The following is an 11,098-nucleotide window of genomic DNA, read 5'->3' on the forward strand; positions in this document are numbered from 1 at the left end:
GGGCCTGAGGGGTGGGTCTTAAAATGGGGGGAAGCAGGAGGGGATTGGGAGCCGGATCAGCTGGGAAGGAAAAGGCTGGGAGAGCAGCGCCAGAAATCAAACGGGATCCTTAGCAGGAGGACCACACAGATAGATAGATAGATAGATAGATAGATAGATAGATAGAGCGTGTTAGTGAGATGGGTAAAAGCGTGTCAGCCTCATATACACGGCCATTTTTATCTTATTTTTTAATAGTACACAGGGTGCTGGAGGTATATACATACTGTTGCCAAATGTTGGAGAATTGGATCCCCAGCATCTGAAAGGCGCCGTTTGTTTTGGGTGGAGGGAGGTTTACGTTGAAATCGCTAGTAGGGAATTTTCCCCCCTGCCCGTCTGGAGTCATTTTCAGTGTTTCCCATTTAGGGAATGCTGTTGGATTTTAAGGTTATCAGGAAATAAACGCCCAGGTGTGAAAAAATATGAAAGTTAGCAAGTTAGTCACGGTGATCGTCGTCTTAAATTTTTAAGGTTTTGTAAGCTTTTCTCAAGGCTACAAAAGCAAAATTCAGTGTTTGAAACCCACACACGATGTCCGAAGTCTGAAAAGTTAATTTTAGCTGTGTTCAGGATGACGAGGCTAAACGATATTTATTAGGAAGATCAAATGAAGAAGTTGGTATTTTATCTGCATAAATTTAAAGAGGAGGAAAAAAGTGTCCCAAAAGCAGGAAAAAACTTCATTGTGTATGTAGAATTGCAGCAGGGATCATCTTCCTTGTTTTGATTATTCCTTATTTTCTCTCACACAGGACTCAAGGCTGCTGAAGTTTTCGAAAGAGCTTCTATTAAAAATAATAATTGAAAATGTTGACATCTGCTGGCTTGATTAATCAGGAACCCTTTTTACAATCAATCCAAACATTGTGAAGATATTCATCTTCCTGTCTAAACCGGGGGTGGGGAATCTTTTTCAGCCAAAGGCATGTTTCCTCCTCACAGGCAAACATGCAAAGGACACATTCCAGCGATGGGTGGGACCTTACATATAAAGTGACTAATAAATTTAATCATCGTAGTACAACAGTAGTAAAAAAAATCCTACGTGGTTATAGACGTGCCTCCCTTCACCCTTGGTATGTACAAGTGGTAAAACTTGCACACAAGAAAATCTGCTGTGCGGTGTAAACAAACTTTCAAAGTCTGCAAAGCAGCATTTGAACTCTGATCTTGAAGGTTCAAGTCTAGGAAATAGATATCATTGACCAGTATAGGTTGGCTGGAGAATACATGAAATGTAACACAGAGGGAGATTCCAAAAATGGTCTCCGACAGCAATGGATTTGGAAGTTGGGCATAAGCGGCCCTGGCAGAGCTTGGCAGGAGGTTTGGCTATGCCTGCTATTGTTGCTTTCCAGGGCTGGCAGGATTCCCAGCCACGCAATGCCAGCTCTGGGCGACTCGTTTTTCCCATGGGACACTGTCCAGGCCCCCTGTAGTGAAAGTCCAGGACCTAGGACTTGCCTGCCAATCCTGTATCTCTACCGCAGTGTGTCCTGATAAGATGGGTGCATCTTGGTTTCACGCTGCCCCCTGCTGGCTGTCTCTGGCACTTGGAGCTGGCAAGGGAAAGCAAAAGGGTTAGGAAAACAGGCTAGGCCTACTGCAGAACCTGAGGTCTTGATCTGGGCCTGGTAGGGTGAGCCATGGAACATGTTTGTAGCACCCCAATTCCAATACCAGGGATCACTGCCTGAGCTGCCCCTGCCACGCCTTGCTGAGGGCTGCAGTCTGCTTGCTATAATTCAGCCTGCACAGTGGTGCCCTCAGGGTAGGATTTGGGGCAGACGTCCAAGGCCTCTCTTAGCAGGAGAAGGAAGCCCCCCCCCCCTCATGCAGCAGGGCCAGGTAACCATGTTTTGAAGTACAGTGGTACCTCAGGTTAAGTACTTAATTCGTTCCGGAGGTCCGTACTTAACCTGAAGCTGTTCTTAACCTGAAGCACCACTTAGGTAAGGGGCCTCCCGCTGCCACCGCAGCACAATTTCTGTTCTCATCCTGAAGCAAAGTTCTTAACCTGAGGTACTATTTCTGGGTTAGCAGAGTATGTAACCTGAAGCGTATGTAACCTGAAGCGTATGTAACCCAAGGTACCACTGTAAGTGAAGAAATGCACATTACCATCTAAAGAATCCAACAACATGACCATTAAGCCCAGAGTCCTGAAATCACCGTGTTGTAGCACGGGCGGCGACAGCACAGGGGTGGTTCCCTCGGGTGCAAAATTGTTAGGGGCGCACAATCTCCACACCCGGTGCTGCTCAATACAGCTGCACACTTCTGTTGCTGGGCTCCGTTGAAATTCCAGAACTGTGTCTGGAAAATCGGGGCACTTGGAGGGTATGGTGGTTTCCAGCACCTGGTGTTCGGAACCTGACTGCCCCACAAAGCAGAGCTTCCCAGACTTTTACACTGGTGACACACTTTTTTTAGATACGCATCATTTTGCGACACAGCAATTCAGTTTTACTAGCAAAGCAGAGGTTAAACTAACCCCTTTCAGTTAGAGCGGTGGTAGGCAGAGGACCAGGGAGGCTCAAAGGGGGTTTATGCATCCTGATCTCACTATGCCTAAACCCCACCTGTAAGGAGCTGTCCCCTCTAGATCACCTAGGAATGGCCCTACTCGTATCCTGGGGAAACTGCAGTTTACTAATTATTAACTTTTGTTTTGTTTTTAAATTTCTCTTTATTGATTTTTATTACACACAAATACACACAAAACAAATTCATCACAAATAAAAACAAAGCACACAACAAAACTAACAAGAGAGAGAAAAAAAAACAGAAGACCAAAACAACATATAACTAATTGACTTCCCTCCACCTCGGTTTTGGGTTATGTAACAAAGGATTTCCCCCCACAGTTTCTCTTTAAAATATCTGCACGTCGTAGGGTTATATTGAGCCTTCTGTGATCTTTACATTTTTTAAATCTGCTTCGATATATATTATAAATTTGTTCCATTCCTTAATAAACTTTGTTTCTTTCTGATCTCTAATTTTTTGTGTCATTTTTGCCACAATTCGAATAATTTGCTTTGCCAATCTCTTATCATTGGGATATTAGTTGACTTCCAATTTTGTGCTATTAATATTCTAGCAGCTGTTGTGGCATATTGGAATAAAATCTGGTCCTCTTTCTTGATTTCATTACCAATCATCCCCAGAAGGAAATTTTCAGGTTTTTTGACAAAAGTGTATTTAAACATTTTTTAAAATTCATTATAAACAAGCTCCCAAATTATTAACGTTTATATTCCCCCAACTGGCAAAAAACCCCCCGACATTGAGGGCAACTGGAATAGACTGGATTCTTATGTCAGGTTACTGCTAGCAGATTATCCGGGAGCAAAGGTCCTGCTGGTGGGCGACCTAAATGCAAGGTTAGGGCCTGATGACCCTAGTTTAGTAACTAAATACAGGCATAAAATAGGGTACCCTGATGCCTCTGGCCTGGAGGCTTTCCAACTACCAAGGCAGTCAAAGGACCAACCCCTTTTCAGTCCCGGGAGGAGCACGGGGAGTGTTCGCACAACACACCTATACACTGCAGCCGACACACTATTGTGTCGCAACACATAGTTCGGAAAGGTTTGCCATAGAGCGTAGGTAGAACATACGCATTGTAGCTAGTAGCCACTGACAGCCTGAGCCTCCATGAATTTGTCTAATTCTCCTTTTAAAGCTCACCCATGGGGTGAAAGAGAGAGAGAAAGTATCCCAGGGTTGCTCCACCTCTTCCTCTTTTCATGCCGCACCTCCTTCTGTCATAAGTTTCAGTTCCCAACTGGCACACCCAGGGAGTGAAGGGGCACATGGCTGACCACAGGAGGAGGAAATAAGCTGCACTTCGACTCAAACCTCACGTACCATGGGAGAAGGAGGAAGCACACTTGAGCAGCTTCTTCAGCGGATGAGAGAAAGACCCAATGCTAAAGGTGGGTCTGCCCATGGCAGGACCTTCGGGGTTTGGTGGGGAGGTTTGGCTTCAGTCACAGAGGCAGCTTGCAAAACGGAGTGAGTGGAAAGGCGTAGAGGAAATGATGGGGCTGGAAAAAATGGGTATTTCCCATGCCTGTCTGGTTGCTTGCGCAATAATATGCCCATGGCAGCACTTGTGTTTGCAAGGCAAAAGCCCGAGAGGGCAAGCTTTCTGCTGAAACTTTCTGCTGAAACTGCCTTTTAGCAGTCGGTGTTTTAAAAAGAGCGAGAGATATTACGACTTGCAAACCTTGCAGTGTGAGGCTCTGTAAACTCCAGATTTTGGAAATGATTGCTTTCTTGCGTCTGACTGGATCACAAGCCTGCGGTTTCAGATTCCTCCAGTCATACCGCCTTGGGCTTCCTCCCATGTGGCATTTACAAATCGCTCGACAACTTGAGGTTGCTCAAGGTCTGAAGCTGTCCTTTGTTTAGCTGTGGAGGTCTGCGGAGGCTTCTTTTGTCTCCTCGCATATTGTTACGCTGCTCCTCACTTTCCTGAGAGGAGAGAAGTGTGGTTTTGTGTGGTGTGTTTTGTTTCCTTTGGATGAGAGGGCGCCCAGGGATGGAGGCAGGTGCTGGCAATAGGGGGTGATGTTCTGCTGGGCCAGAGCAGAAGACCCACTGCCAATCTGCGCAGCCTGCTTGCCGGTCCTCTTCCTTGTTGCCCACCCACCTGCTGTCTCTGAGGGCACAGAAACAGAGTCAGACAATTTGCTCCATCTGGCTCAGGACTGTCAAAACTGACTGGCAGCAGTTCACCAGCGGCTCAGACAAGGAAATGTTTTCTCACCAAGAGATTGAACATCCGCACCTTCCGAACACAAAGCCACTTTCCTAAATAAAACTACAGGCGTGTAAAAGCAGTTAGCATGCCGTAACTAGCATGTATGCAACCTCCCCGTGAGGATAGGGGCAGCAGGGGTGGGGAACCATCACCCCATTGTGATCATGATCAAAATGACGCACCCCAATTTGCTGTTAGCCGCAGCAGGAGCCCATGGGAGTTTATTTCCTGATACAAATCACACTTTGTTTGTGTGTATGTATGTAACCAGGATGGTGGCAGGAAGACAAGGGTTAAACTCCCCGCTCTCTGCCCACCACCATCCGGATTCTGCTCAGCTTTACCCCTGCCCCATGGTGCCTATTTATTTAATTATTCTAAAAAGTGCAGATCAGTTGCTTCCACACATCTACCATGGCCCTGGCCCCTGGGTGAGTAAGTGGTGACAGGATAAAGGAGAAGGAACAGCTGACCGCCATTCATCTCACCTTCTTCCTCTGTGGGCAGCTGTGGGGCTGGTTTCAGAGGAAGAAGCCAAGTGCATGGTCAGGGGCGACAGTGGCAAGGAAAGAGAAAGAGAGAGTATGTGTGTGTGTCCATGCTGGCTGGGGCTGATGGGAGTTGTAGTCCAAATTATCAGGAGAGCACCAGGCTGGGGAAAGTTGACTTACACCTACAGCTCTCTTTTCTCCTGCTTCCATTTTCCCCTTTGTTGCATTTTAGACGCTATTCTCCTTCATTCAAGACTAACATATTTTGGGGAAGTCGCTAAAGGCTTGCCTGCGCAGTGTGGAAGGGACACTTTTCACCCCTTCCCAGGATCCCCCTGAGTACCATTGAGAAGATGTCCCCCCCCCTCCTATGGTAGGCAGCTCCTTTCAATATACTAGGTGGGGCATGAACAATGGCCCCTTGCTGTGCCTTAGGAATAAGGAGAGAACTCTGCTGTACTCCCATATTGCATCCCTGAGCCTTTGAAGGGGCAGGGAACGTAGGCAGTTTATTACCCCTGTATATGACTAGTGAATTCATATCAGCACTCCTCCTCAGTAAACCTTGCAGAAGAACCTCACATATCCAGCTGCCTTCATGTCAATGCAGTGTACTAGATTACGCATTTCACCACCCTGAGTTTAACTCACTGGAAGCGTGTTCATATTCTTGCTTTAGGAGCTGAACGTCTTCTGCATGAAGCTGCTGCATGATGGTTCTCTCAACCCAAGATGGAGAAGAAACAACTGCCTTTGGTCCTGTGAAACCCACAGTATGACATACAGGAAGCACAAAGAGCTCACAATGCCCAATTTTAGACTTGTCTCCATGATGCTCTACATACTGCTAGTCTTCTTTGTGTGGCCGCATCAGGGCGTTCATTCTTTCGGGCTCACTCACTGTATCCTTTCCCCGAACAGACCGGGCCTTGCTACCTGCAGTGGCCAGGCCATCTCCAACTTGACTTCTGTTACCCTCCAGCTGCCCAACTCCACCCGCTGGCTCAACGCCTCCAACAACAAAGTGACGCACCTGACCTCAACGACCTTTTCCCATCTTCCTCACTTGTTGGAACTTTACCTGGACCATAACAACATATCAGGCATTGAGTATAATGCCTTCCACAGCTTGGAGGACCTGGAGGTGCTTGATCTGAGCTGGAACCAGCTGGTGTCTGTGGAGTCTTCCATGTTGTCCAGCCTCAGGAATCTGCGTGAGCTGTTTTTGGGTCACAATAGTATTGCCACTTTGCATCCCAGCTCCCTCATATCCCAGGTGGCTCTGCAGGAACTGCACCTTCCCAACAATAATCTCTCTAGTCTCCAAGAGGTGGCAACAGCTACCCAAGGCTTGGCCAACCTTACCTTCCTTGACTTGGGTTCCAATCAGATCTCTACTCCGTGTACGGGCTCCAGTTGGATTGTCTTTCCCTCCCTGAGGAACCTCAGCCTCAGCAGCAATGGGATTTCCAGGCTGGACTTGTCTAACTGCTCCTTCCCTAACTTGCAACAACTCAACCTAACCCATAACAACATGTCGCAAGTGGAGGCTGGATCCTTTCGGGCCACCCCTGTTTTGGTGGAGTTGTCCTTCAACATGAACCCCCTGGATATCTCCCAGCTTATCAATGCAACTCTCCCTAACCTAACCATGTTGCATTTATCCAGTATGAATCCACCATTAAATGAGAGCATGTCAGCAGCTTGCTCCTTCTTCAAAAGCTTACCCTCTTTGACCTCTTTGGACATCCAACATTCTCAAATGAATGACACTCAACTGAGGCAGCTGGGTTCCTGCACTAATCTCACGTGGCTGGATCTGTCCACCACGGGGTACAAGTATCTGAAAAATGGGGTCTTCGAAACATTTCAAGGCCTGGAATTCCTCTCTCTGGAGAAGTGCAAAGTCCTGAGGCTCAGCTCTAGCGCCTGGGGGAAGCAGATGCAGCTCCGAACCCTGATCCTAAGGAGAAATTCCATTTCCCAGTTGGAGGATTCTGTCTTCCGCCCTTTGAACCAATTGAGCTATTTGGATCTGTCAAAGAACCACCTGACCAACCTTCAGCAGAGATCCTTTTTTGGCATGGAGGCATTGCGGACCCTCATCCTGCAGGGCTGCCAGATCACAGCTGTCACCCGCAACACCTTCCATTATGCCCGTAAGATGGAATTCTTGGACTTGAGGGATAACAGCATCAAATTAATCAAGCCCCGCGCCTTTTTGCTCAAGCACGTGGGGACTCTCCTGCTGTCAGGAAACAAAATCCTCACTGTCAAAAGGAATGGCTTTTACCAGCTGAACTCCCTGAGATATCTCTACCTAGACCACAACTTGCTTTACAAGCTGTCTCGGGGAGTCTTTACACCCCTCAAAAAACTAGAAATCTTGGACATCAGTCACAACCACCTCTTTACTTACAACAAATATGATTACCCGAGTCCTTTTGCTGGTCTCCGCTCCCTTCGCAAGCTGGACCTTAGTTTTCAGAGTCCTAGACTACCCATTTGTCCCCCAGACAAAGTCCTCCAAGGCCTTGGGAACCTACAGTACCTCTCTTTGAAGGGCAACCCCAGTCTCTTGTTCCTTAACATCTCGTTTGTTAACCTGACTAGCCTCAAGTCCTTAGATGTCTCCGAAATCAATCCATTCAATGACTCTTGGAAACCTTCATTCAATTTCTTCCAAGGCCTGGGTAACTTAAGCCAACTCTGGATAGATGACAGTGCCATCAAGGACTTGCCTGAACAAATATTTTCTGGTTTGACATCTCTAGAGCAACTCTCCCTGAGCAAGAATGACCTGAGGAACATCAGTAAAAAAACGCTTCGTGGGCTGTCCTCCTTGAAATATCTGGATGTCTCTGGGAATCCCCTGACATGCTCCTGTGATAATGCCTGGTTTCAAAACTGGTCTGTGTCGGAACCAAATATCCAGGTGTCCTTGCTGGGCTCATATCATTGCTTTGGCCCTGGCACGACTGACCGTCTCTTTGCTTATGAAGACTTCTCCTTCTGCTTTGAGACCAGGGGAATATACTTCTTCATTGCCACCACTGTGATCACCCTTTGCTTCCTGTTTACTGTTTTAGTCTATGCCAAATTTGGTTGGACCCTCAGACATGGCTACTACCTGCTGAGGGGCTGGGGCTTCAAGCGCCTGCGCCAAAAGGGACAAGAATACCAGTATGATGCCTACATTTCTTGTTGTAGTCAGGACCACGAATGGGTGGTGAACAATGTTCTGGAAAAGCTGGAAGTGCAAGGAGAACCCAGCTTGCGGCTCTGCTTCGGGCCTAGAGATTTCGCGCCTGGAGAATATTACATAGACAACGTTCAGAATGGAATAAGCCAGAGCCGCAAGACCTTGTGTGTGGTGAGCGACAATTACTTGGAAAGTGAGTGGTGTTCGCTGGAAATCCAACTTGCTTGTTCCAAGATCTACTACCAGAGGGAGGACCCTCTGGTTGTGGTCTTTATGGAGGAAATCCCTAACTACAGGTGAGTGAGGATAGCTCATCAGCTGCAGAGGTGAGACAGGAATATTGGGTGCCAAAGCAGGAGTTCTTATTTCATTCATTCCTTCTCTTTTGAACATTTCTTATCCTTTGTTTAAAATAACCCCAGAGGAGGGTACAATTCCACAAATCATAATAAAACCACAATTTAATATTAACACCCATGTTCAGAAACGCTGGGGAAGGCTACTGCCTTTGTGCCCTTGCTTGTGGGCTTCCCATATGCAGCTGGTGTGGGAATGTTGTAGGTACTAGGAGAGGATATATTGATTTAATAGTATCCTTCCTAACTCACACTTGTGAGTCAGCAGCAGAACAACATTCCCCAATATATAGCAGGAAGCTAGTTGGTAGATTCGTTTGAATCTCTTTACTTAAGCAATCCATTCTGGCTTTGTTCAGATTGGATTTTGTTCCTGGTAAGTCCCCTTTTTACCCCTCCTAAAAAAATAATAATAAAGACACAAGAAGCTTCTTTTAAAAGTAACAAGAATTTTACTCACATTCAGTTCACAGTTGGATTCCTGAAGACAGGCTTTAGCTTAGAGTTACAGAAGAGGGTTTGAGTTCATCCCATATGGGAATGAGCCCATGTCCTAGTGGCTGAGAGCCAGCAGACAGCAAAATACATCAATATCAAGAGAGCATGGCATCAAGAGGAAGAGGAAGGGAGATGGCTCCGTGACCAGCCCCTTTTATGGGGTTTCCCAGGGTCACGCCCACCTACCTGGTCACATGCAGGGGGAGGAAGCTCCAGACAGGAAGTATGACAGGAAGTCCTCCTAGCTGTGGAGTAACACCCCCCCCCCGTATGTCCACTCTAGGCAAACAGGAAGTGTTATACTTGACTGCTTATATTACATCCCACAGTTGGTTGGCCACCAAGGGAAGCAGGATGTTTTGCTTAGATTCAGCCTTTGTCTGCTCCAGTGGGCCACTTCTTGAGGACCCCGTTGAGTACGTCTGGGTGTGGAGTATGGTCAGTCTGCTAAGGAATGGGAAACCTCAGCCCTGCTTTCCTTCCTTCCTAGGTTGTCTCCCTATCATCGCCTAAGGAAACTGATGAAGCAAGAGAGCTACCTCACATGGCCTGAGGACCCTGAGGCTGAGAATGTGTTCTGGACCAAACTGCACGAGGCCTTGAGCTGTGGAGAGCCAGAGCAAAACACTACGCAATTTGGCGTGACTTGTTAGCTGACGGCCGCAAAGCAAAACACTGTGACTAGCCTTCCTGGGATCGGTTAACCTACAACAGTGCTTCTCAACTGTGCGGCCTTTTAGCTAACATAGAAATCCCCTCCTCCCCACACCCCCTTCAAACCTGGCTCCTCTTATAAGTTTATTTGCATTTCCATTGAAATGTTGTGACTTTTAATTGCAAATAGCATTTTGTGTTTAATAATAGAAATGAATGTATTTCATACTTTTATAGATAAATAATTTTGTTGTTGTTTTTACTTAGCTTGGAATATATTTTTTAGAAATACATACCCTCAAAAAAAAGGAAGGAAGGAAGGAAGGAAGGAAGGAAGGAAGGAAGGAAGGAAGGAATACATCCCCTCCCTTGAGATCTTTATACAAGCCTCAGGGGTGGCGGAGCCCCACTGGCTAAGAAACACTAACCTAGAATGACATGAAGCAGAAGGAAGAACATGTACTGTGATTGCCGCCACCAACAAAGGATGCCATGGCACTTTCCATCTCTGGATGACAGAATGTTTTATAAACGATGCTGCCTGAAATTGGACAGGGACTTGTGGGGCTCACATTAACCATCTAGAGGAGGGGGGGGGGAGTATAAAAATATTGAATCTAGTAAGCTGATGCCTTACAGTATTGCCTTAAAATTCATTAAAAGAAAAGAATTAAATTGAGTTTTTTAAAAAATCCGTTGGGGATTAATCAATTTTTTCTGGGGGGGGGGGAATACATTCTGAGCATGTGTTCAAGGTTTATTGCTGCTGTGCGATGACTGGGTGTTGAAGTGCTTTAGAAACATTGATAATATCAATAACTGCGGTTATTAGGATTGTTGTCTAAAAGGCTCAAAATTCTAATGGCAAAATTATATAATTCCCTCAGATTTGTTCGAAATGTTGTCTGTATCCTGAATGATACGCTTTTATGGGTTGCTAGTAGAAATAGCTCTTCTTGACACTTGCTTCTTGTCTGTATGTAATTATAGATGGTTAGTACAATGACTTCGATCCCAAAAGAGTAACTGGGGCTGAATCCATTGCAGACACGTAAATTAATTGCACTTAACCCCACTGAAATCA

The 11,098-nt window shown here is 46.3% G+C and overlaps 1 protein-coding gene across 1 annotated transcript; it reads left to right on the forward strand.

Annotated features, from left to right (window-relative positions):
* The first annotated feature begins 3,633 nt into the window (after positions 1 to 3,633).
* On the forward strand, positions 3,634 to 10,931 carry LOC114582538 (uncharacterized). Its single transcript, XM_028703630.2, has 3 exons — positions 3,634 to 3,983; positions 5,984 to 8,802; positions 9,851 to 10,931. The coding sequence occupies exons 1-3, from the start codon at positions 3,975 to 3,977 to the stop codon at positions 10,011 to 10,013; spliced, it is 2,991 nt and encodes a 996-aa protein (XP_028559463.2). The 5' UTR covers positions 3,634 to 3,974; the 3' UTR covers positions 10,014 to 10,931.
* Positions 10,932 to 11,098: the final 167 nt, after the last annotated feature.

Source organism: Podarcis muralis, chromosome 13 (genome assembly GCF_964188315.1).
Source record: "Podarcis muralis chromosome 13, rPodMur119.hap1.1, whole genome shotgun sequence".
NCBI classification, from domain to species: Eukaryota; Metazoa; Chordata; class Lepidosauria; order Squamata; family Lacertidae; genus Podarcis; species Podarcis muralis.